At 43.8% G+C, this 23483-nt stretch overlaps 1 protein-coding gene across 7 annotated transcripts in view; it reads left to right on the top strand.

Moving 5' to 3' along the window:
* NCKAP5 (NCK associated protein 5) overlaps window positions 1–23483 on the top strand; it is an 883253-nt gene that overhangs the window by 816651 nt on the left and 43119 nt on the right. For 4 of the 7 annotated variants that reach the window (XM_087819896.1, XM_087819894.1, XM_087819895.1 and 1 more), the window contains 3 exons: window positions 14275–14589; window positions 17052–17185; window positions 19519–19651. In XM_087819896.1, coding sequence (XP_087676022.1) covers window positions 14275–14589; window positions 17052–17185; window positions 19519–19651 — 582 coding nt within the window. The remainder of the gene's footprint in view (window positions 1–14274; window positions 14590–17051; window positions 17186–19518; window positions 19652–23483) is intronic. The other 3 variants (XM_087819892.1, XM_087819891.1, XM_087819893.1) reach the window with 1 other exon arrangement.

The raw sequence follows: 23483 nt of genomic DNA on the forward strand, positions 1-23483 counted from the left end.
TGGGCCAGTTGGTGAATGGCGTTCTCCCGCTGGCATGGATTGGTCCAGAAATGAGCTTGTGACCTCCTTTGGCTAATTTTCAGGGCACGGGGTGGTTGGAAGTGTACAGAGAATCACATGAAGGGTTGGCCTCTCTTTCTCTCTGGACTTGGGAGTGTGCAGCTAAGTGTGTATGAAGTTGCTACGGCCACCTCTTACCAACATGAACATAAAGCTGAGACACAGGTTAGGCACAGCCAAGAGAACTGCCGGGAAACAAAGGCAGACGCTCTAGATTAAGGTATCCCTAAGCTCCTAATTCTGCAGTGAGTTGGTACAGTCCCTTACCATTTCACGTGTTCCTTTCCACCGAAAGCATCCAGACTGATTCAGAATGTTCAGTAAACAGATCACAGAAGACAATCCCGGAACCAGAAGGCAGTCAAGCCTGTGAGCCTTGTGGTTCACGTAGGCGTTCATCCAAATTCTGGTTCTCTGACTTATAGCTTTGTGACCATGGGCAACTTTATTAACCACCTTAAACCTTAGTTTCCTCATATGTAAAATGTGTCCATTGCATAATATATAATGAGCTGATGCAAGTAAAGCATTCACCCAGTAGTAAGCAATCAGCAAATGCTATGCTGCAGAAATATGAGGTGTGATGAAGGTGAAATGCATTTGCACAAAGCATGTCTAGGCTGCTTGTACAGTCACCATTTAGTGGCTCTGCTCCTTACGGACCCTCTCTGCAGAGGAGAGTCTGGGACATTCAGCTAGGGAATCAGGGGTTTGTGCACCTCCTCCCCCTAGCTAGAGAAGTACTGGGCCACAGAGTTTCTGGAAGGCTCTCTGATTGTGGGGACCCCTAATCCTACTGGGAGGCAGGTTGATGACTAGTGAGCCTGAGCTTTGGAGTTGGACTTGCACTCTCTCAAGTGGCAATCATTGCTTCTTAGAACTTTGTTTTCCTCCTGTGTGAGGTGGGGATAATAGCAGCTACTTTCCAAGATTGTTGAAAGGATGAAGGAATACAAAATCCCCTTTGTGTGCTGCCTGAATCTGGGATTAAGGAATAGCCCTGGTTTTTCTCCCTGGTGACTTCTAAAGACCCTCCCTTGCAGAGATCACTTTCAGATGCCTCTAAGGATTATTCAGGGTTCACCTGGGGAAAGTCCCATTCCTCTGTTCAGCCAGGGTTGCATTTTGGATTTCAGTAAAGTGTTATAGGCGTACTGGGCATATAATATTTAAAATGGGTATATTGAGACATGGTTTACATACAATGAAATTTATCCCTTCTAAGTGTGCAGCTCTGTGAGTTTTGATGAACGTACAAGGTTGTGTAACCATGGCCACAGTCAAGTTATAAAACATTTTCATCACCCCAAAGATTCCATCATGCCCCTTTACACTGAATTCTGTTGGTTCCAGGTAACCACTGATCTGCTTTCTATCGCTATAGTTTTGCCTTTTCTAGAATTTCATGTAAATGGAATCAATTATACAGTATATAGTAGTTGGGGTTTGGCCTCTTTTAATGAACTTAATGCTTTTGAGAACCATCCATGTTGTGCGCATCTGCAGTTGTGTTTTCGTTTTTTTATTGCTGATTAGTATTTTGTTTTATGGATGTACCGTGATTTGTTTATCTATTCACTAGCTGATGGACATTTTGGTTATTTCCAGTTTGGGCTATTATGCATACAGCTGCTATAAACATCTGTGTATGAATCTTTGGGTGGGTAGATATATTCTTTTCTCTTGGGAAGAGAGTTATTACTGGGTCAAATGATGAGCATATGTTTAACTTTGTAAGAAACTGCCCAGCTGTTTTCCAAAGTAGTATTATCATTCTGTGCTCCTGTAAACCTGTATGGGAGCTCCACTGGTCTCACAGCTTCACCAGCATTCAGCATTGTTCTTTTTAACTTCAGCCGCTCTAATGGAGTGTAGCAATATCTTACTGTGGTTTCAGTTTGGATCCCCTAGTGGTTGATGATGTTGAGCATCTTTTCCTGTGTTTATTTCCCATCAAAATATCTTTTTTGGTAACATATGCATTCAAATTTTTTGCTCAATTTTTGTATTGATTTACTTGTCCTCTTATTATTGCCTTCTTTTTGTCCTGAAACCAGATCCCTTGTTATACATACATTTTGCTATATTTTTCCAGCTTGTTACTTGCCTTTTAATTTTCTTAATGGTGTCTTTGAAGAGAAGGTTCTTTTTTTATTATAATTAAGTGTAATTTAGCATATTTTTCTTTTATGGTTCAAGTTTTTGAGCTCTATTTAAGAAGTTATTGCCTAATCCAAGGTCACAGAGATATTTTTCTCTGTTTTTTCCTAAAACGTCAATGGTTTTAGCTCTTAAATTTTGGTCTTTGCATTAATTTTTGTATAGTGGAATAATTTTTATGAGGAAAGTGGTGAGGTACATTATTCTTTATATGAAGAACATATTTAAAGTGGATTTCTTATAGACAGCACATAATTGGGTCTTGCTTTCTTTTATCAGATTAGACAAACTCAGCCTACTAATGGGCATGTTTAGGCCATTTACATTTAATGTAATTATCTAAATGGTTAGATGTAAATTTATCATTTTGCCATTTATTTTTTACTTGTCTCATTTTTTTAAAAAATATCTTTGCTTCTTTTTCTGCCTTCTTTTGAATGGATTATTTTTTTTATGATTCCACTCTACCTTCACTTGCAAATTATTAGCTGTACCCCTTAGTGATTAACCTAATTTTTAAATGTAACTTGATTACATCTTTAATACAGTCATTCTTAAATAATATATTACATAATACTTTCAACTATCCCCTCTCATCCTTTATACTCTATTCTTATATATTTTATTTCTATATCTTATCTTAGAAATCTTGCAATGTTACTATGTTTGCTTCAGTAAATTATCTTTTAAAGAGACTAAAAAATAGTAAAAATATTCTTATGTATGCCCCATATTTACCATTTCTGTTTTTCTTCATTTTTTTGTATATATCCAGATCCTGATATTCATTTTTCATCTGCCTGTGAAACTTCCCTTAATATTTCTTACATTAAAACCCTCTGGCAATAAGTTATCTCAGCTTTTGTTTGTTTGAAAAATATTTATTTTTCTTTGATTTTTAAAATAATTGAAAAGTTAATTACTTGAAATTAATTTTTATAAGATTGACAGGTTGTTGTTTTTCCCTCTCAGCACTTTAAAGATATTATCCCACTGTCTTCTGGTTTATGTAGCATCTGACATGAAGTCTAACATCATTTTTATCTTTGTTCTTCTGCAAAGTATTTTTTATCATTGGTTTTGAGATTTTTGTCTTTATCATTGATGTTGAACAATTTGATTGTGGTGTGCCTCAGTGTGGTTTTCTCCATGCTGGTTCTGGCTCTTTCATTCTCTTAGATTTAAGGTTTATAGTTTTTATGGACCGGGGTACATTTTTGATAATGTCTTCACATGGTTTTTTTCTTTCACTTTCTTTTCTTTCCTTCTAGGGCTCCAATTATACACATTTAGACTACTTCATATTGACTTCCAGGTCACTGATGCTCTATTTATTTCTTTAAATCTTGTTTTGGATAGTTTATATTGTTTGTCTTCAAATTTACTGATTTTTTTCCTGCTATATCTAATGTCTCTGCTAATCTGTTATTAACCCTTTGCGGTCGTTTGTCTACTCTCAGCCACCAAAGCTTTTTTACCGTTCCGGTCACATGTCTGCTCTCAGCCACCACAGTAAGGAACCGTACAAATCTTAATTCTATTCATTCATGTATCAGTTCATAATTTCTCTTGTTTACCCTTCATAATCTTGCATGTTATGTATCACTGCTCTTTCAATGGAAATTAATTCCGACCAGTACGACACCCATGTCCAAATTTAATACGACCGCAAAGGGTTAATCCTACATAGTGTATTTTTTTCATTTAAGTGTACTTTTTTCCTGTATATAATTTTCTTTTGAGTATTTTTATTATTTTAATGTCTCCTAATTATGTCCAAGTTTTATTTTATATCTTTGTACATACTTATAACTTCTACAATATTTTTAAGTCCATGTTTGTTAATTTTGTTATCATTTCTGTATCTGATTAACTTTTCTCTTAGATATGGATTCTATTTTCCTGCTTTTTTGCATGCCTGGTGATTTTCTTAAGATTTATTTTTCAGTTACAGTTGATATACAATATTATGTTAGTTTTGACATACAGATTAAACATTTATGTATTTTGCAAAGTGATCCCTGATAAGTCTCATACCCATCTGTATTTCTGGTTATTTTTTATTGGATGCCAGAGATTGTAAATTTACGTCATCGAATCTTGGCTTCAGGATTTCTGTAAAGACTATTGGATTTCGTTCTGGGGTACATTTAAAGCATTGGCAGATTAGTTTTACTTTTCAAGTCTTGCTCTTGAGTTTGTTGTGACAGTCCAAGAAAGCTTTTATTCTAGGTATAATATAGCCTCACTGCTAAGGCTTTACCCTTCTAAGGACTCTACACTATGGTCCATATATTGGAAGGTTTATCTTCTCTGGATGGTAGAAACGTAAACTATTTTCAGCCTTACATGAGCTCAAAAAATTACAAAAATTACTTCACAGTGGTTGCTTCTCTGACCTCATGAATTTCACTTCATGTATGTGCAGGTCAGTGCACAGCTGAAGATTAGGGAAACCTCTGCTATGACTCTTTGTTTGGAATACACTGTTCTGGAAATTCTAGCTGCCCTAACACTCCCCCCTTCCCCACACACACGCATATATATACACACATGCCTGTATTTATCTCTTCATTTCAGCAAAACCTTCAGACTGTTCGTGTTCCTTCCCTCCGTGTTTCAGTCTGGAAACCACTGCTCCAGAGTTGGCTGGAGAGATTGTAGAGCTCACCTCATTTGTTTTCCCTGATTCAGAGATCAAGTTCTGTGCTGCCTACTGTCCAATATCTGAAAACAGTGTTTAATGGTGTATGTGTATTCCTGTTACAGTTAATCCTTAATGGACAGCAGCAAAAATCTCTCTATATTTTTACCCATATCCATATCCTCTGGTCTACTGGATTTCATTACTTCTTTATTATCTTCCTGTAGAGACAATCATGGAATATTGGTGAGTGGAGAGTGGCAGGTGAATTTGAAAGATAGGATCATATTAACTTCAGCCTTTGTTTCACCCGCATTTCAACTACCGTCGCATAAAAAGAAGAACAAATGATCCTTGAATATTCACTTAAACTCGATTACCTTATAATAATTAAAATCCTGAACCAAGCAACTAAGGCATGGTTAAGTGAATATTGGAAAAAAATAAAAGTTTATCAATATGAAGACTTGAGCTTCCTTCCTTTCTGCATATAATTTGAAAAATCATTAATACTGATTAAATACAGAGACAGATGGAGAAAAACATCTATGACCTTTACATTATTATCTTTCTGGAGACTTTTATTAAATATCTATAATTGTAGTTTTTATATTACATGTATATTACAATATAAGCAAACTAAATTCATGTGTAATTTTAACCCCCAAGGAAATGGTTGCCAAAAGGTAAATTTTTCTTTTAAAAAAGTTAGATATTAATACAGAGTATGCTTTAGCTCTTGTAAACATCTTTAATAAATTTATATCTGTTGCTAAATTGATAGTTCTGAACCTCCCCATGCTTCTCTGTTTTTATACACTTCTTACCAAATAAAACTGTTTAGAATATTTTCCTGCAGCACTTTACCCCCAGTTTATTTTCTCCCTCGCATCTCTCGCTGGCCTTACGAAAGCAGTTGTTATCCAGGCCTGTGAAACGGAGAGTAGAGACTGTTGTTCGTATAATTCAGCAAACCTGCTAGGGAGTAAAGGAGATTGACAGGCACAATTTCCCATCATAGCCATCTGTGCCTATCAGATTCACCAGATAATTGTTCCACGTTTCACTTCATTTTGGTAGGACAGATAGAGATGGAGTGAATTCATGAGAAAGGGTAGATAATTGAACAGATATAAGAATACCTGTTGTGGGATAGATATACTATATCTTCTATAAAGGGAAATTGGTCAAGAAGTAATCATAAGCTTTGTGGAAAGTTTGGGAGGGATCTGTTGTACTCTCATTATCGAGGAATTTGACCCGGAAGTGATGACCCCCAAAGCAGGATGTCGGAATCTGGGGTCCCAGTCTGCTCCTACATCAGCTGACCAATTCAAACGAATGCTGGCCATTAAACTGCAGTGGCCACATTAGCCTGCTCTTGTGTATCACAGTAAATATTGCATAAAGCCTGGCCATTGTTTAACAGGCATAAGCAGCATGTAAGACATGAAGGAGTTATGTCACAATCTCAAGATTTTTTCATTCTGGAGGGATAAGAGATCAGATATAATTATTAAAATTTGTCAAATCAAGAAAAGCTTGGAAAGTTGCATAACAACTTTCAGAATGCTAGATCACGAGCCATCTCTAGAATCTTAGAGGAGGTTGTTTTAGCATCCGTGGTGGGGATGAGCACATCTTAGAGCAAACTTAAGGAATTTTTTCTCGGGGGTTATGCCAGCTGAATATGTAAATAAAGTTGAGGAAGATTTCTATGAATTCATGGTTTTCATGGGCATTTGGAACACATTCCTCTCCTTTTTCCATTTATATCCTGGAGTAATAACCCACCACAATATTTTATGTGATGTTGCTATCAGACAAAAAATATTGATTCACAGGATACCAACCCAGCCTGATGTGGCCCATGTTTTATATTCACTTAAATAACCTCTCCTCCATCTGTATGGTCTGATTCTTTAATTTTCTGTCATGTTAACTCTCCACATTTTTCTCACATGCATCCCCTCTGGAGCAGTGTACCAGACCCCCAATGTCCCGGCCTTCCTTCATGTTAAAGAGAGCACAAAAGAGTGGAAAACAAATTTACATTCTGCTATATACTTTTCAAATTGCAGAAAGCTTAAATGCAGTTTGAACGGAGAGGCTGTGCATTCTCATGTATTCCAAAGTCATCAAATCGAATTTACCCTTCCAGAGGTCATCAATGCCAGAGCCAAAAGTTACACAATGGTTGTGGATAATTAGCCAGTATAGTTATTTTTTACTACTTCAACAAAACCATAGGGTAAACTTAGAATGAAAAACCTACATTTAATTGACGTGGCTTTGGCAGCAGGCTTGGGTTGTTTTAAGCATGTTTCAGCCTTAGAGATGACAAGAAGGATATGCAAGTAAAGAGATCTGTTCTCCCATCTGTAGTTTAAGTTTCTGTCACCAATACAACATGTAGCTTAAAGATGTTTAGAAAACTGGAGAGACCTCATATAAAGACTTATTTCCATGACCACTTGCATTATAGGAAAGCAAGCCAGTATGGTCTGAACATGGAACACCCTAAGTTGCTCTTTCTGGCTGGTGAATTGTGTTGCGACCTTACTGCATGTTTGGTTGAAATTTTTGTAGCTAGGATCAAAGATCTCAAAGTAAAAAGAGTTTTGGTTTTAAAGGTGTTTTTTTTTATTATTATTTACCTAGGATTTATGGGTATTGAAGAGGGGAAAAAACAGTGATTACTAATTTTTTTTTTTAATTTATAAGAGAGGGTAGATCATTGCGCAGAAGCAAGTATAATCTTTTAGGATAGGTATGCTTAATTTCACTAACTGAAAATCATGGCTTACTAATTTGGGAATGTTCCAGGAAAACACAGTAAGTCGATGAACAAAGGAGCATCAGCAAGTGTCATTTATTTAGGTGTTTTGAAGAGCGAAATTAGCCAACTCCAGAATGGATTTCTTGAGAAAGTGGACTCCATCCTTGCTACACATGAGACACTGTGAAACCAACTCCAAGTACTTTACTTCATATCCATAATTGGTCATTAATAATCGTGATCACCAACCCTCAAGGAAATGGTTGCCAAATGGTAATTGCTTAGGAAGTAGCCAGGGTAGTTATTCAGTAAAACGTCCGAGGCACTGCGGGGAAACACCAGCCACACAGAAGAAGGTATGGTTGGCCTTCGGTTCCACAACAGTGTGTGCATCATGAGCTCACCAGGCCCTCCCCTTGCCCTGACAGCCATTTATGGAAACCTACTGACCATCTATTTGTAATGAGAACGGTGCCAGGCTTGCTACAAATGAGCTATGATTATATGAGGTTAGAATAATTTTTTAAACCTTTCATTGTCACAGGGTAGCAGGTAGCAAAGAACGTCTTCAAGCCTAGTCTTTCCAACTCTGAAGCCTGCTATCTTTTAACTTCATTTTTCTGAATAATCAGAGGAATTTAGAACTCAGGTCAGGTTTTCTTAAGCTTATCCTATATAATAACCTCTTTGGACAGATACATTAATAATTCCAGGAAGGTGAAAGAGGACCTAGAGGGGATAAATGGTAATGGGAAAAAATTAATTAAATTAAATTTAATTAATTAAAAAAAATAATACCAAGAATTTTGATTTACAAATCCAAGTGATTAAAGTCTTGTGAGCTAGGATCTATAAGAAAAAGTTGAGATACTTGAATCCGTAGAAGAGAAGGCTGAGGGAAAAATTAGTTGGTGGCATTTTCCAAACACTGAAAATCATTGCTAATTCAGAGCCCACTAACTTGGAAATTTATATTAACTGAAACAGTATTAGAAATAGACATTTTCCTTTGCAGCTATTTTTAAAGATAATGCTCCTATGTAATGAAATAGTATAAAACAAGTTTGGAGAAAACATAGTCACCACAGTTAAGAGAATGAATTCTTTCAAAAGAAAGAAACTCGCTGTTTTATGTAAATAAACCCAGCAAGTTACTGAGTGAGTCATCTCATCTGCTGGCTACAGAGGGCTCCTAGGAGCTTGACTATGAGAGAACTTAGCTCTTACACGACTGTGGGTGCTGATGTTAAAAGCGATGCCCACACTCGGCGTGGCCGCTAGAATCCCTGAGGACAAGGGCCAGGGTGATGATTCCTCGCTGGTTTTTGCTGGACCGGGGACCTCCTGACCCAGTGATGCTTTGAGGTGGGGGCAGGGACGGAGCAGGAGGCTAAAGCAGCTTACCATGGGCTGTCTCTCTTGTTGGTCGCTGACCCTTGCTTTAAGGGCTTAAAAGTATTAAGCAATCAGTCTTCAAAATATGCAATAATTCTGAATGATCTTATCCCTCTGGCCATCTGAATTAATAAAGTCTGGCTGTCTGTGGAAAAGAGCTACACAGAAGAAGGAAGTCAGCTGTTTTCTCTGGTTGCTGGAGTCAGAATAAAAAGCAGCAGATTGGGATTGCAAAAGGAAAGGTTCATATTCAATTTAATTTCAGGAGGAACTTTCTAAAGATTAGAGTTGCACCTATTCTTTCATTATATTCAGTGAGCAGGGACTATGCCTCAGACGCTGTGCTGAGCACGGGTGATAGAGGAGATAGCAGATAGTCTGTCAGCCTATAATTATCATCAGCTCTGCCAGCATATAATTACCACTGGGGAAGGGCAGTACAGACTCAGGAATGGGCTGATGTGGGAATATTGAGATAAATAAAATTCAGCCTGCACCTAGGATCTCACGCTCTAACACCACCAATCCTGAGGATTAGTGGTATTTTCTGAATAACAGTTATGTACCTGCTGGACGCATCATGCTTTGTTTATTGTGTGCTTTGCATCTAGTCCTCAAAGCACCCCTAATTTTCAGATGAACGAAACTAAAGCCACCTGCTGAGGCACCTGGTGCAAGGAGCAGAAGGGAAATGCTCACTGGCCAGCTGAGTGGGGATTTTGTATCATGTACCCTAAGTTAACACTTGAAACATCCCAGGTGGAAATGTTTCTCCAAAGTTCCCCACCACCTCCCACAGAGAACCTCCCCTTTTTTTGCTGCTCACACCCAGGCTGCACACCTCCCTCTTGGGCACAATAACTTCTCTCAAAGCTCTGATGCCAGACATTTCCTAACCCAAGCACTCTCAACAGTCTTCCCAAAAAACGAGGGCCTAGAAATTCCTGTATCCGCTGCCAAGAGACTAAACAGTTATCCATCTCCTTGGTAATGTATGCCATGTGTGAGTAAAAAAGATCCTGAGTGCATAAGTAGAGAGTCCCCACCATTCTGCTGCTCACATGTCCTGAATGGGCCCCAGGTGTGCTGAGACGTTGAGTCTTCAGCTCTCAGGGGGCCCATGGTCCTGGGACAGCTGGTGCTTTTCTCAGCAAGCTGTATATTTTCTGTATGTGCCATGACTTTAAAAAGACTAGGAAGCTCTGCTCTGAGTCACCTCATGAAATGTCTGGGGCTTGTTGTTGATAAGTGAGAGAACCTACCTTGAGAGATAGAAGGCAAATAGGACAGTGAGAGGTAGGGGGGAGGGCTGACAGGTCAGAATCGTAATTGGCGACCTTGGAAGAATAAACCTGCTGGTCCATCCAGCGACCCGACCCTTGAACTCATTAGCAAGGTCCTGTTGGCAGCCGTTCTCACAGCCACAGAAGTGAAAAATTTGTCAAGATCAAGACCGAGTCAACTCATTGGAGATGCAAGGCTGGCTTGCCCCTTGGAACTTTGTTCCTATCTCAGCCATTTAATTATTTTGTGAGTTCTTATAATTCCGAGGGAAAGCTGGCTTCAGAAGTACAATCTCTAACCCTTTTTAGGTTCCAGTATTTTTATGAACTGTGAGAAACTTTCAGTGCCTTAAAGAAACTGCATAAAGAAGGCGTCAGCATTTCCAATATGAGCTCCATTTCCAAAGGTTTATGTGCTCCGGAGAAATTCGCTTGAGGGTGGAACTTGGCATATAGCACACGAGTCCCTGACTGTCCACCCCTCATTTCATAGGTACTAACGAAGGAGTCCTTCAAATTCACTGCATTTGGCATCTGTAATTTTTAGAAATAAAAGTGGCTTTAATAGTAGGTGGTTTCTGAACGTAATGTCGGTGCACACAATTCTCAGCGAATCAGCAATGTCAGGAATACCGAAAGTCCTGTTTCATAGATGCTGGTGTAACAAGAGTATGAAGAGAAAGAAAAATAATTTAAAGGGACAGATGCCAGAAAATGTTGGTGCCCTCAGAAGGGCACCAGACTTAAACTGACGTCATCATTTTTCCTACCCCAGGCCCCTTGTCCTATTTCCCACCTTGTGTGATTGGCCAGGCCATGGGCTTTGGTCAGAAATCACTGAAAAGGCCACCAAGAATCTCACTTTGTTTTTTGAGCCTCCATTTGAGGAGACTGGATTAAGTGTTCTCTGAGCCATAAAATCCCTGGTGTGGAGAGAGTTCTCAGACAAAGTCAGGAAAGCGTTAGCCCTGCAGGGAAAATGATTCCAGGAAACCCCGGCGTGGAACTCTGCAGATGCAGCCTGAGAGGGCCGGGGAAAGTTGTTAGGCAGCCGTGGTTCTCCGAAACCATGTAGGTCAGGATGTGTAGGCATCCTGCGTCCTGCAGCAGCTACCCAGAGGCCAGGACTGTCAACAGTGGATTCCAGCCTCGGGGTGGGGAGCGTGGGAACCAGCAAGAATCCAGAGACCTGCACCAGTTTCAGGGGAGAATCTAGGCACCTTGCCCAGGCCCACGGGGACCATTCTGTGAGCCCCTGCTCACGAGGCTGTCTCAGTGGCTAGTAACTTAGTGGACCCCACTTCAGGATTTGCTTGTGCTTTGGGGAGGAATCAGTATAGCTTCATGGTTAAGCATATGGCCAAATCCAAGAGCTTTATTTATAGCATATGGCCTTGGGCAAGTTACTTAGCCTCTCTGAGCAGTGATTCCTCCTGTGTGAATGGAAGTAAAAGCTCTTACATTTAGGGTTGTGAAGAAAAGGGGATGATACAAAGATGAGCTCCTGGCAGCTGTAACAAGCAGCCAGACATCATGATCTATCCTCACAAAAGGAAAAGAGTCTCCAGCATCCCTCCATGCTAAGCACTCTGTGGTTCAAGAGTAGGCAACCCCAAAGATGCTGGGAGTAAGTCGTTAGGCCGGCAGCCTGGGCAGGCAGGGACTAACACACCTCAGCTGTTACATCCCATGAATCTGATTCCCACGCTCGAACCCTGGGTCGGTCCTGATGAAGATCCATTTCTGTGTGAAATTAGAATAGTCCAGACGTTTAGAATTGCCCAAGTACAACTCATGGACGTGCTAACTCTGAGCATTGTATATAAAGGCTAACACAAGGAAAAAGGACACTGAATTCTGAATAGCAGGGTCTTTCGTTTCAAACTCCCCTGGCAACACTTCCCCATGCAAACAGCTGGTCGTTTCTCCAAAAGGCCGTTTTGTGACAATGAAGTCTCCTTAACAGAGGAGAAAAAGATTGGAGAAGCTATTGAATCACCTCTAGAGCTGCTCTAGAGTAAAGCTAGCCAGGCGGAGGCCCTGAAATGAATGGGTCTAAAACTTAGCCCTTGTGACCCTGGGAAAGATCTCAGACCATGGCCATGTGATTCAGGGCTCCGCAGCCCATGACCAGCCTCAGGTGTGACAGAGACTGAGACAGCTAAGTGGCACCACACTGGAGAAAAGCTATCTGCCTCTTCCTGCAAATACCCTCGTGGAGGCTGAAAACTGTCTTCTGACATGGACCAAGCACCAAACCTACTGGAACCTATAAACGCCAGGCCTGTACCCACCCGTCCACTTTGACCTTAGTATTAAGACATTCAGAGAATTCTACTACTCAGAGCAAAGAGGTTTTGGGGTCGAGGATAAGCAGATTCTGGAGTTCCCACACTGGTTGCTGAGCATCAAATGAGCTTGTACTGCCCGGCCGGGTGTCGCTCAGCAGTTGAGCATCAACCTAGGATCCAGGTTATCAAGGTTCAATTCCCAGCCAGGGCACATGCCCGGGTTGCGGGCTTGATCCCCAGTCGGGGGCGTGCAGGAGGCAGCCGATCAATGACTCTCTCATCACTGATGTTTCTATCTCTCTCTTTCTCCCTCTCCTTTCCTCTCTGAAATCAATAAAGATATATTAAAAAAAAAAAAAAATGAACGGTACTGAAGGATAAACTATTTACCTATCAGCTATCTACTAACACCTAATAAATATACTAAGTATATATGACACCATTCATTATTTTATTCTTTTAGCTATGCTAGGATGATTCTAAATTCTAGTGATTCGATGGTGAACATATTTGCATCCTCACAGCAACCCTGTAAGGAACCTGAGACCTTGAGAGGTTACGGATCTTCTGCAGGAGGTCACACAATGAGTTATCGGCAGAGACCACACTCCAAGCCACTGTTCCCTAAATCGCCTCGGAGATGTTAGCTGTTCAGCCTCTTGACACAAAGATTACATTGTATTCTATTATATTCCCACCGTGCCTGGCACAGTGCTGAGTTATGCCTCTTACCCAGTCCTAACCTTAGGATGCTGCCATAAACTTTACTAAGGATATTTCTTAGTAAGGCTATCACCTAAACAGACTTGTGGGGTGACAACCAGACCTTGGAAGCTCCCTCATTGTCTAGGATAAACTACACCACCATTTCAGAAATTAAATATGCAGTAATTTTTCAGATAATGTATTTGCAAAGATGAGATGTAATTAGCAGAATAGGTCACACACCTGTGGTGAAATCAACTTAATTTGTTTTAGGGAATAGGGGGATCCCTGGGAATGACAAGAAATCCAGAAGGTACTGATGAGTTTTGTCATTGCATAGAGTGTGAGTGAAAGACAAAAAGTCGCTCTCCGGTTTTCTGAAAAGGCAACTGCGTCGAATGAAGTCCGCACGATAAGTAATATTACCATGGGTAAAGTAACTTGAGGGATGACCTTACAGCATGGGAATTACTTGTCCTCACAGGCAGATTGAGAGGCCACAGACTTGGCCGGCAGCGGAATGGATGCCAGATCACGGGGGGTGCCCAGTTACCTTTGCTAGGACATCCCTTCAATTCATGATGTATGCTCATTACCTTTATTCAAGGTAACAAATTTCACTTCGTTGGTTGGTTGAATTTGTATGGTTCCCAATTGAAATAAGAGTGATCAAAAGTAGTTTTTGGTCTCTAACGACTGTTCTCTTCCTATTATAACTCTAGAGAACCATCAGGGTGTACGTACAATGACTCTTGCTGCCAGTAACAGCTGGACTTCTTATGTGAAGGGAATATTTTCATGTTCAATTAAAGGTCTGTTTCATGCCACTCACTGGGAACTTACACCATTAATAGTGCTTCTTCCTCCTAGGTGTCCCCTTTCCTCCCATTCAGGTCCAGATGCCCAAGACCCTTTCATGTGAGCCATCCCTAATCCTGACTGTGTTACTCTGTCCAGAGTCGAACTGCCAGATGAGGACCCTGGACAGTGGGATCGGAACCTTCCCACTCCCAGACTCGGGAACTCGCTCAGCCGGACGGTACCTATGCCAGTCAGACTCCCCAGAGGACACCGAGCCCATCCTGTGCCTCCAGCCAGCCCTTTGTGCGGCTCCTTCCATCCGAGCCCAGACCCTTGAACGAGAAGTGCCTTTCTCCACCGACAGCCAGGGCTCGGCAGACAGCACCCTTGCTCACTCCACGTCGGACCCCGTCATGACTGCCAGGGGCGCGCGGCCTCTGCAAAGCCGCCTCCCCAAACCAGCCTCCTCAGGTAAAATGCCTCTTACCTTCCAAATTAGACTCTTTTCCCACCAAAGTAATGCACTTGCTGACAAAGTGGAAAACGGAACAGACCGAGAACAGGTCTCCACCAGGAAGTCAGTGAGTGGCCGCTGCCCAGTGGACATGTGGACACATGAAAATCCCTGCGTGTCCTCAACCAAGAAGGGAAAAGACAAGCAATAAACATTATCTGCTCTTCGCATTATGTTAAGGAGTGTACGTACAGATCAAGGAAACAAGCATGTAAGCACAGGTGTATGGATATGTAAGTTGATTGAGAGAAAAAACACACAACATACAACATAAAACTTAGCTTGGAATACAGACCAATTTAGACCCAACGTAAGTTTAACTGAAATGTCGTTGGCCCTCTAACCAGAAACGTATGTCTTCTGACATAATCCTGTCCTGTTCGAATACGTTTATATGTTGAACTATAAAATCTTAGTTTGATGTATCAGCAGTAGATTGTGTGTTAACTGCAGCGGAAAGGAGTGAGCCTTCCCACCGAGAAGTACCATCTTGGGTTGCCGTCTGCTGAGACAAGCTCTCATGATTAAAGGCAGGACCAGGCTAAGGGTCAAAGTTTTTTATTGGCCCCTCAAGATTAAAAATATTTATTGAAGCTCAAGATGACACTACATAATTTTTAACTTGTGGGGCTTAGGCTGCATTTATGACACACATAAGCACATGGATAGAAGTCTAAAGACTTTCATTCATTATTTGATGAAGAGAAAGGAGCCACAAGTAGAGGTTATGTTATAGGCTCCTGAAAAATTAGAAAAGAAGACTTTTGATTAAACATCTTTGGGTAAATGTGGCTGGGCTATCGCCATGGCCGAGCCCTTCACACTGTACCACTAGCTGCCGTGAACATTTCATCGCAAACTTCTGCTCATTTCAAGCCGAGGCTGCGTTTTGAAAGAGCTGGAATGCATATTACTTTTGAAATACACGCATTGTTAATTAATGACACAGCCTCCAGAAATTCAGGGACGAAATCTTAGTTATAGATTGTGCCCCATGCCTGAACAGTCACATGTGTGACCTCAATTCAGCGGCGGGCTGCCGAGCAGACGCCGTGATTAAACACTGTCATTATAACAAATTGAATAGAAACCGCAAGCCTTGAATTGCTTCATAAGAAGGGGGATAGGAAGGAGATTGCTCTGATCTTGCTGCAAATATTCGCTGCACCAGCTTCCTAAGGTTTGTGTCTTAATTAAATTGTCATGAAGAGTTGTAAAAAAGTAGTGTATGGCAAAGAGTGAGGTCAGCGTGCTGCGGGGTACTTTTGTGTAGCCCATCCTGAAGCTTCCTGTCCACCAAAGTGTCACCGTGGTTCAGAGGCAGGGCCAGCTTCCCAAGGCCTCTCTTTTTTCCGCTGCCACCGTTGACTCATTTTAAAAATTAAGGAATGGAGAACTAGCTGCAACAGAAGGAATGTGGTTTAGAGCAGTCACTTGCTACTTAATGTATGCATTTAAATTGGTTTTTCTCTTATCCCCATATCAAAAACGGAAGTAACCGTACAAGTCTCACAGTGTTGATGGAAATACAATTACTTGGCTTCTGCTCACAAGCAGAACGCTGTTGAGAGGCTCTCTCCGCCAGTCCTGTTGATAACCTCTGAGGCTGGAGTATATGGCATCCCCCTTCTGGCTTGAGAAGGGGCACGCTCTGCAGGTTAATCTGTTCTTATGCCTAATGGAGGAGCTTCCTTTAATTGTCCTCTGCTAATTATATCCTCGCTCTGCAAAATGTGGTCCATGGGCCAACATCAGCAGCAGCATCTGGGAACCTGTCAGAAATGCAGAATCTCAGACCCCACCCCAAACCTACTGAATCAGAATCCACAATTTAATTAACAAAAGCTCAGCCAATATACATGCAAATCAAAGCTTGAAAAATAGGGCCCTGCAGGATTTTTAAGGGCATCTGAGCAAGGTTTCCCAAACCACATCATTTAAAGTGACCTTCAGAGGTATTCTATGAAAATCAGGGCTCTCTGTTCAAATATGTTTGGGGAAGTCTGCGTATTTGAATCTCCCTTTGGAAACTAGGACTCCCTCCCCATTAGCACAATGAAGGCTCTGAAAAGTCTCCCGAAAGGAAACCTGTTAGTTATTGAATGAAAAACACTATTTGAGAAATAATCGGTGTTTCCCAGTTTGCCCATTGAGCCCTTTCTTAACATGAAAGGCTTATCAACATTTCATGGAAAAGTAGCCCAAGGGTAGTTTGCCTTTGGTCTCCTAGGTGGGCATCCTTTATATGTGCAGAATTATGGGGACCTGTCTGTTAGCACAGACTGCAGGGGGCAGAATGCTGGGCAATGCAGCTTTCACCACAATTGGCCCTTTCTTACTGTTTCCCAATCTCTCCCCCATTCCCTCCCTAAATTTATGTAGAAGCTGACTGTAGTCTCACCTATATTTCCTCCCTTAGGAAAAATCCCTTCCCCAAAGCAGAATGAAGGAGAGCCAAGGCCTCAGACTTGCGCGTCACTATATGCTGAGAACGCAATGGCCAGGGAGCTGCTTCCAGACTGGAGGGGTGAAGACCCCCCTGCAGACACCCAGGTGAGGGGAGGCCAACAGGAGGACAGCTTCCACCTGCTGGCCCTGGTTGTGCAACATGAACTCCTTAAACACTTTTGTGATAGATTTCATGTGAAGTCACATTTGCTGTTGGTTCGGTAGCTAAGAACCTAGGCCCAAGGCTCACTTCTTTTCCTGAGTTATTAAGCAACACCACAGGTTCCTGGGCAGAGTCCAAAAGTGCTTTCACACGCCTGCTTCCAGATTCTTGCGGTGTGGAGGCTCGGCCCTGAGTAGACGTTGCAGAGCCGGCACTAGCTCTCTCAAGTCATAAGAGCACCATTTAGAATGATTGGATGATATTTTTTTCATTACCTACTCAGTTCCTTTAACCTTTACCTTGTTCCTATGAGGCAGGTAAAGCAGGTATTATTAGACTCCTTTTAGGGATGAATAAACTGAGGCCTGGAGTGGTCAAACGGCTTGCAAGGGACAGCAAGGCCTGCATCTCTTTCACCTCTCCATTTGTACCGTGGGGCTCCTCAGCCACCTGAGATGGCACACACGGGCCTAGGGAGGAGCTCCCGGCTCAGGGACTCCTCCGTCATCCCTCTGGAGACTTGGCATTCCCATCGCTACCCCTCCCATTTACCGGTGTCAGCTAATTATTTGGCACACATCAACCTGTGCACTAGCTCTCAACTTGTCCTGGAGCTGGCCCACCTCAGGGTTTTTGGCGGTACCCAGCAGTGAGAGGGTGGGAGGAAGGACATAAGGAGCAACTACCAGAGCTCCCTGCCCTTTTGAGACCCTTCCTGCTCTGTCACCTTGGCTCTCCCGGTCCTGGCATTAGGGAAAAAGCCCTAAAAGAGACCCAGAGTTGAATGGGGAAGTAGTTTAGCAACAACGGGTGGAAACAGTGGCAAAGAGGTTCGGGCAGTTCCAAGAAAGAGAATTAGTACTGTTCCCTCTACATGTGCCGGCAGGCATTCCCCACCCAACATTTGTATCCCCCAAACCCACATCTCTCTCGGGTCCCCTGCCTCATCATTTCCCACCAGCTCTGCCGTTGGGAATCCTGCCCGTCCTGTAAGAGTCCCTACCGCGACTTGGAACTCAGAGCTCTGCTTCATTGACTGCCGGGGGCGGGGGAGTCTGAAGCAAGAGTTAGCTTCTTATTTCCAGCTCCCAGCACAGTACCTGTTTCCATTAGCTTCTGATGACTAGAGGGATGAAAAACTGCATCTCTTCATACGCAAAGAATGTCTGGGGTCCTGCAGGAACGCTAGGCATGAGGCTGCCCTGGAACCGTAGCCCGTAGACTTGTCACCCTTAATGGACATCATCCTTGCTAGGCTACCAGTATCTCCTTGTAGAGCTCTGGACTCCCAGAGCCTACCACACAGCTTAGCACAGAGTGGACACTCAATAAGCATCTGTTAAAGGGGTGGATGAGTGAGTAGATGAAGAAAAATAAAGAAAATGAATTTATAACCACAGCTGAAAGAGCTCACATCCTCAAATGTATTTTTATCATTTCTAACCACACGATCCTCTCCCAAACAGATTTGTCCCATACATCTGTGCCGGAGCTGTCGGAGATGTACAGGAATATAGGCTCTGACAGGGAAGTCTACAAATATAAAAGAGGCCCAAACCCCCAGATTCCACCCACGATAGTTGTAGTCCCAGATCCATCCAGTTTTCTGCCTTGTGTTCACGGAGGGAAAACTCATACAGTATCAACCACCTCCACAGTCCCCGAGTGTGGCATGATCACAGCACCAGTCACACCTGGTGGGTCCGATGTGCATGCGCATGTGAGCAAAAGGGAAGACTGAGTCCTGGGCCTGACCTCTGTCGGTAGACTTGAGGATTGTATAGGGTCAGCAACTGTGTCCTTCCAGAGGCTGGAAGAAAAATTATAATTTGCGCAAACATTTATTCTTTTGTCCCCAAGGTTGATCTTCTCATGCCCTCTGATACTTGAAGGCCAGAGATGAGATCAGTTAAATAAGCCATTAAGCTTGGAACAGCAACTCTAATGAGCACTTGAGAAAAATAAGACTCTATAAAGTAGTATACAAAATGCAGCGCAAGTAACACGGGGACTTTCCTATGCCTGGGACAGCGGCCGGCCGTGTGGTCAGCAGCTTTAGCGCAGGCCTGTTCCTGCCGCTCTGGTGACTGAGGAGACCGCTAGCTCTGCAGACACAGAGGAGCAGGGCTGCTCCTGGGGTGGCGGGGGAGGGGCAGTGGGAGCGGCATTCTGTGCCCCTGCAACAGCCACCTGTGAACTGTTTCACCCCCTCACAGCATTCTGCCCCAGTCTGATTAGTGCGAATACTCTTAACAGTCTCATATTACTCGTTTAGGACAAGGGACCCAGAATGTGCTCGTACTCTGCCAGCGGTGGCAGTGATAGTGACAGTGACCCGGACTTTGGAGATAATGGTTTTGGAGCTGGAAGGGGCAAGTTAGTGAAAGCGGTGAAGAGCACCACCCCAGGTAACATGCGCCAGCACACGGGACATTGGCTCTGTCTGGGAGGCCGCCGAGCATGCCCTTCGCAGTGCTCGCCTCCACCCCTCCCCGATTTCACATCTTAGCTCCACGTCTCCCCTGAGATCTAATTTTCTGGCACGTACAGAAGATTGTCTGTGCACATCAATTTGTTTTCTGGTATAATCTTCATGACATTGCAGTACAGTCTGTAAGGATTTTATTTCCAAATCTGGCATCTCCCAAAAAGTCTCCAACTGAGTTATCTCGGTAATGAAGGAATGACTATAAAGCTGAGTCTGTTCTTGATTACATGCTTTGGCCAGTTAAATCATCCAGTGAGCCACGGATAGAATTCCCAGGCTCTGCCCTCATGTCATGCTGTGCAGCTCTGGACCTGTTTGCCGCGCCATTATGAAGAGGTCTGTTTATAAGCTTAAAACTCCCTCACACTACTTCTATTGGAATCCGAATTGGCAGCAGAAAACACATCATCCCAAGGCATTTAAAAATATGTATATTCAGATGGCATTTCCTTACACACACAAGAACACAGATGTGCCCCTAACACAAAATGTGATCTGGGGTCTACCTTCCTTCTCATCTATTCTGGATTATCGAATATTCTAATGATGCAATGAAGAAGCATTCTTTTCATACTAATCAACTTTTTTCTCCAATACTAATTTAGCAATTATGTGATGAAACCATGACTTTTTTTAAAGTCATGGTTTCATCAGCCGTGATATGTTATTTTAGAGGAAAACATAATCTAGCAGCCACGAGCTTTTCCAGTTTCCCAAGAGTCTTGGTGTTTGCGACCTGGGGGTAGGAGCAGCATGTGTGCATAGCTGTTAACCGGGGCCTCTGTTCTGCTCCTTGCTTCCCACCAGCCCTCAAGAGGCAGGACCAGTGGCCGAAGCCTGCCAGGCTCGCCAAGAAGGAAGTGCAGACAGCTCTGGCATTTTAGTTAGGTTGTCCCCGTTAGCTCTCTGCGGTTTGTCGGTGTCCCTCTGGTTGTGACAGATAACGGGGAAGGGGAATTCATCATCATGAGGCCTGCCCTGGGAAGACGCCCGGGGCCAGGTCAGCTCCCGGCCCAGGCTCTACCCTCAAAGCCGTCACAGTCCATAGCAAGTAGCCCCACCTCACTGCTCCCTCCAAGAATGACATCCAGGGCCCCTCTAGCTCTGAAACTCCATTCATTTGTTGAACAAATATTCATTGAAAGCCTCCTCCAGGCCAGCTTTCCAGCAATGAGTAAATGGACAAAGGTCCCTCCCTGCCAGACAGTAAAAAATACATACAATCGACTAGAAAACGTACCTAGTTTGTTGAAAAGACATAAGTCCTATGGACAAGGAAAGGAAAGCAGGGTGGCGTGGGGGGGAGCGGGACTGCTGGGAGAGGAGCTGGGAGGGGCCACGTTAAAGCTCAGCAGCCCCACAAGCCTGGCTGGGAAGGTGACAGCCACGTGGACAGCTGAAGCAGCAGAGGGAGGAGGGCAGGAGGCTGCCTGGGGACGCGTTCTCTGCAGAGGGCAGAGCCAGGGCAAAGCCTTGGGGAGCGGCAGGAGCCAGCGCAGCCCTGGCAGAGGGCAGCTGGAAGCCTGGGACAGGAGCTCAGATGGGGAAGGGCCAGCGCAGGTGACTCGCTCTCATTCTGGGGACTCTGCTTCCTCTCTGAGAGACAAGTGGGAGCCTTTGGACAACCCAAGGAGCCATGTTTTAAAAGGATCACTCTGGCTGCCCTGTTTTAAGGCTTGAAGAAGCAGGGTCACCTAAGAGGCTATTATATCATCCAGGCCAGAGATGTCAGCGGCTGGACCAGACGGTCACAGAGAAAGGAGTGCGCAGCCCTGGCTAAGAGAGCCCTCCTCCTCCTCGGTGACAGCGATGTTCTGTATGTGCACTGTCCACTACCACGGCCACTAGCCACGTGGCCCATAAGCACCTGAAATGCGGTCAGTGCGAATAAGGCACTAAAATTTTCAATTTAACTTTTGCTGTAATTTTTCTAAGAGTTCTCACCTGAGCCATGTCTTGTTGCTCTATTTCACTTTTTAAAATATTTTATTAACTTGAATTTAAATATGAATAGCCGCACCTGGCTTGTATCACACAAGGCGTGAGAATGGTCTGATTCCAGATCTAACTGAAAATACAACACAGCGCGCTGCTAGGTTGTAGGCGGGTGGAAGGAAGAGCAGAGTCAGCAGTGGCTCCAGGGTTTGGGTCCTTGGAGGGGTGGCGTTCTGCTGGCTGAAAGTGAGATGCTGAGCTGGGGCTGGGGAGCAGGTTGGTAGTTAACTTTGGACAGGCTAAGTCTGAGGTGCTCGTTAAGCAGGTGGAGGTGTGGAGTAGACGGTGGGCTGTGTGTCTGGAGTTGGGCAGATCAGGTAGGGTGTGGAAATGTAAGTCTGAGCGTCAGCCGCGTAGATGGCATTCAAGGTCCTGGATCCAGATGGGATCAGGAGGGGAGGGAGGGGAGATGAAGGTGACATAGCATCCTCCCAAAGTCAGAGGCCAGGGAGGAGGGGAAGAGACAGCAGGAGACTGAGCGGGAACAGCAGGGAGGGCCGGGAGCATGTATCTCAGAAGCCAAGGCGTCAGAGAGGAATTCAGGGCTCCAGAGGTGGCTGTTACTAGAAGAGTCACAACCCTCGTATCCGGAGGTCCTGTTTCTCCGTCGGGCAGCAGGCTCCAGTGGGGAGTGGGTAGAAGGAAGTGACGGGGGAGGAGGGATGCTCTTAAGGCAGTTTGAAGGCATCTTGTAAAAGAAACAAGATTAAGACAAAGTGTCTAACTCTGAACGAGGGAGGACTCCGGACATGAGAGCACCTACTTCAGGGTTCGTGGTTTACCGTTGCTTTGTTCAGAAGAGGTGTGCAGAGCACTAGGAGTGATTATTCGATGATGGCGACAGATCCCAGTGAACAGTGAACTCGCTCAACTTCTCCTTTACCTTTGTTCCCCCGTCTTCTGAAAATGAAGTGAGCCTCGGCCTCGTTTGCTTCTCTCTCTTTCCTCACTTCACTCATCCTATGTGAGCAAATCCCTGTTTGAAAGGAACAGCCTCCTTTCATTCTGTTGCTTTCATGGGCAAATGGTGCTTCTTGGGATAAGATGTTGTGTAGACAGAATAACCCTGGAAGCTGCACAGCCAGTAGGAAGGTCCCTCCTCTGCTTTTAAAAGTGGACTTGTTGCTGGAGCTCTGTCATCTGTGCACAGTGCACCCTAACCCAACCGGACACTGCTCAGCCCTGGTAGATGCCGCTGCCAGGAAGGAAAAGCCAGTGCAGACAGCTGGCATGGCTGTGGGTGCCTGCTGGCTTCTGAGAAATCCCAGGAAGAGGCATTTAAGGTGGGTGCAGCACCTTTAACTTTTTAGATACTGGCAAAGTTGATCTGAAAAGAACACAGAAACAATTAGGAGAAAAGCACTGAAAGGAGTGCGTGCCTGGGTGTGCAGGGAGGTTTTCTTCCCTGCAGGCCGCGGCTTTGCCCTGCTTTGTCGTGTATGCCTGAGAATGTGATTGCCTATCTCCCCAACCCCTCTTTAAGTAACAAGGTTTTGTAATAGAGGTCCCAACCTGCAGAATGGAATTTGCCAGTAGATCTTGAAGCCTTACTGGATGCTCTCCAAGATAGTTGCTCTTTCTCCAGCGTGTGCTCTCTCCCTGGTTCCCTGAAATGTCCCTCAGATAGAGGAGAGCATTTGACAGTCGCCATCTATCCTCCAGGGCTTCTAGGAAATGCACACTCAGGGCCCTGCTTCATCACCCTGCTCCCTCCCCGTCACCCTCTCCCCTTGGCAGCTCCTCATCAGCCACTCACC

This window comes from Miniopterus natalensis, chromosome 8 (assembly GCF_054644295.1).
Source record: "Miniopterus natalensis isolate mMinNat1 chromosome 8, mMinNat1.hap1, whole genome shotgun sequence".
NCBI classification, from domain to species: Eukaryota; Metazoa; Chordata; class Mammalia; order Chiroptera; family Miniopteridae; genus Miniopterus; species Miniopterus natalensis.